Consider the following 6900-nt stretch of genomic DNA (forward strand, 5'->3'; position numbering starts at 1 on the left):
GATACTTTTAGCACCGTGATCGTGAATAGTGATCATCAAAAGCAATATAAATCTTTCCAGCGCGGGATCATGTTCTGGTAGCACGACCGTTTGACTCCCGCCACAGCGCTGTACACAATCATTGAATCCTACTATGCTAGTGGGGAGTATGCGAAATTTGACCGTAGGCAAGAGATGGACGAGGTTAAGGACTTGTTGATATGATCTTAGATCTCAGTATTTGTCGATTTTTGAGGACGTCTTACGAATATGCCACCGACATCACAGCTTCCTGTAACGCCCCCTTAAATCTTCGGGTACGATGGTGTCAGTGTTCATACGCCATCCAAGAATCTCAAAGCACTTTGTCTCCTCGATAAGGTGTTTTTTGTATCCTCAATTCGACAATACATTTGGTCTTGAATAGAGAAGGGAAATCTGGCGAGGCAGATATCTGATCACAGAACCTTACCCAATCACGCATCTTCTCAGATACATCCTTGTATGGCGATTGGAATATCTCGGCCCTTTCCGGTCTGAGTGCTTGTACCTTGACATCTCAACCTGACCCCTCTACAAGCTAAGGTACGCGGGTAGATTTCTGATCCCTCATTCTCACCGGCTAAATATGAGATTTAAGCGTGACGGCGCCAGAGAAGGCCCGAAATGTTATCAAACCTTCTTCGGACACGCTTCCTTGTCGCTAGTATCCTGATCACATTCCCCATAAATTGTCGATCACCCTCCTTAATTCAGGACGATTCATACATTTTTACAAGCCGAGTTTGAACTCCTGGACGCCTCAAGATGACATCTCCAACTTCGCTTTTGGCTTTGCTGAGATCTCGTACCACCGTTGATTGTGACACTCTTGACGTTGATGGTAAGCCTTCGAGGTACACAGATCGTGACTGGACATCACCGCTGACAAATTTTCTCATTCAGTGGCGACATCTCTTGGGCCATTCCAGGATTGCACCTCGAATCAGGTACCTTCACTGCAGGTAACATGGGGAGCGTGTCGTGATTAACGCATGTGTTTGCAGGCGATTGCATTCAATGAGCTTCAAGAAAGCCAGCATGAAGCGCTACTCCAAAGCTCCATTGATCTTGCTAGGAAATTGGCTGGAGATTTTGAAAAGGTTTCGCTCACGGAGCTGGCCATAGAGATATCTGTATGTCTGAATCTCCTTCTTCTTGACCGCAACTTGACCGATAGGCCAGATGGTCAGCTTGTCACTGCGAATGGCGCCTCATGTCAAAGGTTTCGTTCATGTCCAGACGAATCCGTCTTACTCATACTCGACGTCGAAGACAATCGAGAACGCCCGGCGTAAGCAGCAGCATCCGGGTACGCATAAGACCGACAGCTGAATCTGGAGACAGGCATACTTGATTTATTTAAGCACGTTGATCGTGACTTCGACACGTCTCGGGTCTGCATCAAGGTTCCAAGTACGTGGGAGGGTCTACAGGCGTGTCGTACGCTTCAGGCGACTGGTATCACTACGCTAGCGACCACACTGTTCACTTTGGCTCAAGCTGCTCTGGCTGGAAACGTTGGCTGTCATTATATTGCACCCTATCTCAATGAACTGAGGGTTCAGACCGAACCAGGGTAGGCAATGACTTGTACCGTTCGCTCCGCAAACACTAGGTTGTCTCTAAGAAACGAGTACAGATACAAAGGAGACGCTCCGCTCTTCGAGCTCTGCGTTGCAGCTCAAACATACTACAAACACCACAATTTCTCCACCAAAGTCCTCCCGGCGAGCTTGACATCTATCGACGAGATTATGCTCCTCGCAGGCGTCGACCACATCACCATCGCTCCCAAACTCCTCCGTGAACTTGCTTCTACCAAAGTAGACCCATCGTATATCGCCAACTTGCCGTCGTTGTTCGATGAGGTCAAGACAATTGCAGATAAGATACCGCCGAAGCTTGCTTTCGCCGATAACGAAGACGCTTTTCGGTTGGCCATGACCAGGGATTCGAATGGTGGGAATGAGGGAAAATTGATTCAGGTACGTCGAGGAGAACGAACCAATTTGCTTCCTGGGGAGAGGACCTTGAGCTGATGGAAAAACACCATCAGGCTATTAACATATTCTGTGACGTGCAATTGAAGATGGAAGCAATGATGAGGGAGCGTGGGACGGTGTGAGGCCACATGGTCAGTTTGAAGGCAAAGATTTGAGAAGCTCGGACACTATGACCTCGAGATACACGACAGTCAGTGACGACGAGTACATAGACGTCATGGGTTTTGCATAAGACAATTGCGAAATATAGTCCTCAAAAAAACGTGCTTGATTGATATGGAGCCACCAACGTCCTCCTGTTCAATAACACCGCTCGAATCAAAATGCTTTCAAATTTGCGACCACTTCTACTGCTATCAGTCGTAGCAATATCTTATCGGTGATTGGTATAATTGTAGAAAAGTAAGAAACGTGTGCTCGCTGAATTTCGACTGGGGCGATTCAAGAGTCATGACATCATCGCGCAGCAGAATTCTACGCGCCCAAAGCACCTTCACAACGTCCACTTGACTGGTCACTCCTTCGAACTGCAAACATGGCTAAGTCCAAGCCCATTGGTCTCAAGTGGAGGTCCAGCACCCTCTTCATCGTCAGCACCGTCGGCATCGGCTTGTTCACAGACCTCTTCTTGTACGGCCTCGTCGTTCCAATATTGCCCTTCATCCTACAAGACCGCGTCGATTTACCCCCCGATCAGATCCAGAGCCATGTCTCGGGCCTACTCGCAGCCTACGCAGGCGCCAGCGTGCTCTTCTCACCGCCGGCGGGAATCCTCGCGGACAGACTGCCTACGCGCCAATTGCCGTTCCTCGTCGGGCTGGTAGCCTTACTACTGGCTACACTGCTCCTTTTCCTGGGCCAGAATGTCGCCGTCTTGACCGTCGCGCGTGTCTTGCAAGGTATTAGCGCTGCTGTGGTGTGGACGATTGGGCTGGCTCTGGTGCTTGATACTGTCGGTCCGGAAAACCTGGGAAAGACGATCGGTTCCGTGCGTTGGCCGCTCACGATCCTACGAGATGTTCTCTCTGACTGATGCATCTAGATCTTTGGCTTCATCTCGATTGGCGAGTTGGCGGCTCCTGTTCTGGGAGGCATCATTTACAAATCTGCAGGCTATGGAGGTAAGGTTTTGCGTTTTCAACCTTCCTTCGGGAATTGTTCCCAAAGTTATAAGCTACGTGGTTGCACGAGAAGGAACTGTTGTTTGCTCTCAATTTTCGCAGATCTCAAAAGATCTTTGGAAGTTCTCTTCATCTGAAAAATGAAAGCCTGACTCCTTATTCGCGCAGGTGTATTCGGACTAGGCTTCGCCATCCTAGCCCTCGATTTCATCATGAGAATTCTGATCATCGAGAAGAAGACTGCTGCCAAATATGAGGACGAAGAAGAAGAAGTATCCAATGGCCATGCCGCGCAGCCAGAGCAAGATGCCGAGGATGGGGACGAAGAGACCGAGGAGGATCCGCTCATCCGAAAAGAACAAAGCCAAGAATACAAGATCCCGCCCGATCAACCGAAAGCGATACGCTCATTCCCAATCCTGTACTGCCTAAAAGACCCACGACTTCTCACCGCCCTTTTGTTGGCCTTTGTGCAAGCAACCTTGTTGGCAACCTTCGACGCTACGATCCCAACAGAAGCTCAAGAGCTTTTCAACTTCGACTCCCTAAGCGCCGGGCTCCTCTTCATTGCATTGGTCCTGCCTTACCTAGTGCTTGGGCCCGTCGCAGGGTGGGCCGTCGATCGCTATGGCCCTAAGCCTGCCGCGGTCATTGGCTTCGGATACCTCGTGCCTGTCCTGGTTCTGCTCCGGCTGGTCCGTTCGGGCGGGAAGTCTCAAATCATTGTGTACTGCGCTTTGCTTGCACTTTGCGGGCTTGGCATGGGGGTCATCGGATCGCCGTCTATTGTTGAGGCGTCTTATGTCGTTGGAATGTACGACAAGTCGAACCCCGAGCTCTTCGGCGCCAATGGACCTTACGCTCAGCTCTACGGTATCAATTCGATGGTTTTCAGCGCTGGATTGACCGTTGGGCCACTCATTAGCGGATCATTAAAGGACGCTGCCGGGTACGGAAACATGAACCTGGTGGTGGCCGCTTTGTGTTTGCTCACGGCTATCTTGTCTTTCATCTATGTGGGTGGAAAACCTGCCATGTTGAAGAAGAGACGTGGGTAGTTGTAGGCCCTGGTTGTGTACCAGGTAGCTCTACGGGGATTTCGAGAGTGATAAGGCAAGCTAACAAATACACCTGCTGAAATATTCAGCTCCGCAGGGACCAATAGCTTGGCCCAGGAGCTCTTGTGCTCAAACAGACAAAGCATGCATCAGCAGCCTAGGCGCATGAAAGCCGGTAAAAAGCTCGCAACTCAGCACCATCACATTCATGGAATGCTCCGCTCATTCCACGGCTTGTGGCCCGATAAATATGACTTTCAACCTTACAATAAGTGTTAGCATAATGATACAATGGTAAGATGAACGCCCCGTCCACGTCGAAATGTGAATCAATTCTTGATGCATCAGACTCCTACCGCACGACAAACTTGACGCATATTTTCTCTCTTTTCCCCTCTCTACAATCCCCTGAAACCACGTGTGCGAATCAACCCTTCGGAAACGTCATCTCAACCCGTGTTTCGCATAAAAAGAGTGCAAGTCTTCACAGTTTCTTGTCCACTCCTACGCACGATCCCCAGCACCAATATCGCGTCCAGTTTCCCTGCACGTCGCCATCTGCAGTAAGCGCTCAAAGTGCGAATCACCCACCTTGTGTCCTCGCTTTCTCATTACTTATAATCAAAATATGACGCCCTCAATCGCGTTTGAGCGACGTCATTATCTTCTAGATAGTTACACCATGAACGCAGCATCTTGCGCTCAGTCTCCTCATGCCGCTCTTCCCAATCGCCGACCCAATTCTTGCATTCATGCTCCCTCCATCCCTCCACCCCTCCAGACCCTCCACCCAACCTCGCCTCAGCACTAACAGCACCCACCCGCTATCCAGCCCCATCTCCTTTCCCATCTCCAACACCGCCCTCAAACTGACCTTCACCCAATTTGGCGCCTTGATCCCCACTCCCGAACTAATTCCGCCCTCAACGGCGCCCTGCTCGATATCCGACGCCACGTGCTCTCGGAGCCCGCCTCGCCCATCGCCTCGAACCGGTCCCAGTACATCTCGTCCAGCACTTACGTCTAAATCAACCTCATCACATACCGCAGGAAGCGCCCCACGTACATGCAGTTGAGCCAGCTGCTGTACGGGCTTTTCGAGTTCACGGTACGCGATGAGCACCAGCAAGTGCTGATGTTCGAGATCGAGATCGATCAGGGCCGGGTGGGCTTTGAGACGGTTCTTGTGCGGCGAGCGATAGTGGGATCGAGGTCGACTTCGTCGGGCGCCGGGAGGGGGATGGGGAACGGGAATGGGATCCTGGAAAATGATAACAGCAACAGCAACAGCAACAGCAACAGCAACACAGCTCTCCCACGGCGGCCGGCAACCAACGCCACCTTATTCTCCTCGCTCTCAGTCCCTTCCCTTCCCCGTCCCCGCCTCCCCCATCCCGCTCTACTTCCAGCACTCATGGGCGACCCCGATCTCGCCGCCCGAACTTGCGCCCTGCGCCGTCATCACGAGCGCCCGGGAGCGCGACGGGCGGGACTTACCCGCGGCCGCGGAAGCCACGTCGGCATCCGGGTCGTGAGGGATGGCGGATTCGCGCAGGTCCTGAGCTGGGCGTTGCAGGGGCTGTTGGGGTTCGCGACGAAGGATCCCGGGGGGAGAATGCGAGGGCGTGGGGGTTTAGGATCTGTCGAAATGATGTGGGGGGTGTGGGGGATGGGATCGTCGGGTATTTTTCTAGGAGTGGGATGGGTGTGGAGTAGGAAAAAGGGGGTGGGGGAGAAGGCCTGCGAGTGGGGGTATTTTTGGGAGTGGCCGGGTCGGAAGTGAAGGGGGCTGGTCGAGCACGGACACGAGCGCTGGTGACTGTGGCGACTTGAAAGAGTTGTGGAATGTCAGTCCGTCTTTTTCGGACTGCACGAAGCAGCCAGGAGTTCGGGTTTTGTATAGAGAGTCGCTGGTGAAGTCGCCTGTGCGGCAATTACGTGGCTTTTGACGAGAATACGTGGGATTTTATGCATGGTAGCCGTGATGCGGTCTTCGCCCTCCGGGCATCATTGGAGATGACGGCTTGAGAGAGTGAATAATAATTCCATTGTCTCGCATCTTCTTGCTAGGTCACTTCACTTGACATACCCACCTAGCTCTTGGCAGCGACATGCGTAGTCCAATTGCCCACCCCAACGCCTACCGTCTCAGCTTCCTCACCAACACCAGGCACACACTCCCCATTGATATAAAGAAAGACCTTATCCCTTGGCCCTACCGTCCTCCTTCCCCCAAATCGATGCGTCACACTCGTACACTCCCTCGCCAGGTCCCACGCCGCGATGTACGCTACCTGTGGTTCAAATTCGTCCGCTTCCCCTGGGTCTATGTTCAGAGATATCCAGCAGGATCGGTAGTGGTAGTCGGCCGGGAGTCGGAAGCCAGATCTGGGGTCTCGGGAGAAGATGACGGCGGTGGAGGCGTCGATGTTTCGGAGGATGCCGGCGGCGGCGCGCTCGCAGTCCCGGAAGTGCGCGGGATAGATCCAGATGCGAGGGTGGGGTGGGTCCCAGCAAGATGAGGGGGGTGGTGGTGAGGCTAGGGGGAGATGAAGTGAGTTTGGGGGGTGGTGAATGGGTCGGTGGGGCTGCAGTCTGCGATGGGAGTGTGGCGGAGAGGGTACAAGGGAGAAATGTGAGTAGTAGATATGGAGCCAGCATGCTGGTGTTTGTTGTTGGTGAATATTGAGGTCGATG

The 6900-nt window shown here is 52.6% G+C and overlaps 2 protein-coding genes across 2 annotated transcripts; both read left to right on the forward strand.

The window, feature by feature from the left end:
• Window positions 1–786: 786 nt before the first annotated feature.
• On the forward strand, window positions 787–2146 carry HO173_009068 (uncharacterized protein; the record flags this gene model as incomplete). Its single annotated transcript, XM_037310962.1, has 7 exons — window positions 787–862; window positions 925–968; window positions 1026–1154; window positions 1204–1312; window positions 1366–1597; window positions 1661–2006; window positions 2078–2146. The coding sequence occupies 7 exons, from the start codon at window positions 787–789 to the stop codon at window positions 2144–2146; spliced, it is 1005 nt and encodes a 334-aa protein (XP_037162278.1).
• Window positions 2147–2559: 413 nt separating this feature from the next.
• On the forward strand, window positions 2560–4203 carry HO173_009069 (uncharacterized protein; the record flags this gene model as incomplete). The annotated part of the gene is made up of 3 exons (XM_037310963.1): window positions 2560–3012; window positions 3067–3145; window positions 3314–4203. 3 exons carry the CDS (start codon window positions 2560–2562, stop codon window positions 4201–4203), a joined length of 1422 nt encoding a protein of 473 aa, XP_037162279.1.
• Window positions 4204–6900: the final 2697 nt, after the last annotated feature.

This window comes from Letharia columbiana, assembly GCF_014066305.1.
Source record: "Letharia columbiana isolate WasteWater2 chromosome Unknown Sc0000036_s0, whole genome shotgun sequence".
Lineage (NCBI taxonomy): Eukaryota > Fungi > Ascomycota > Lecanoromycetes > Lecanorales > Parmeliaceae > Letharia > Letharia columbiana.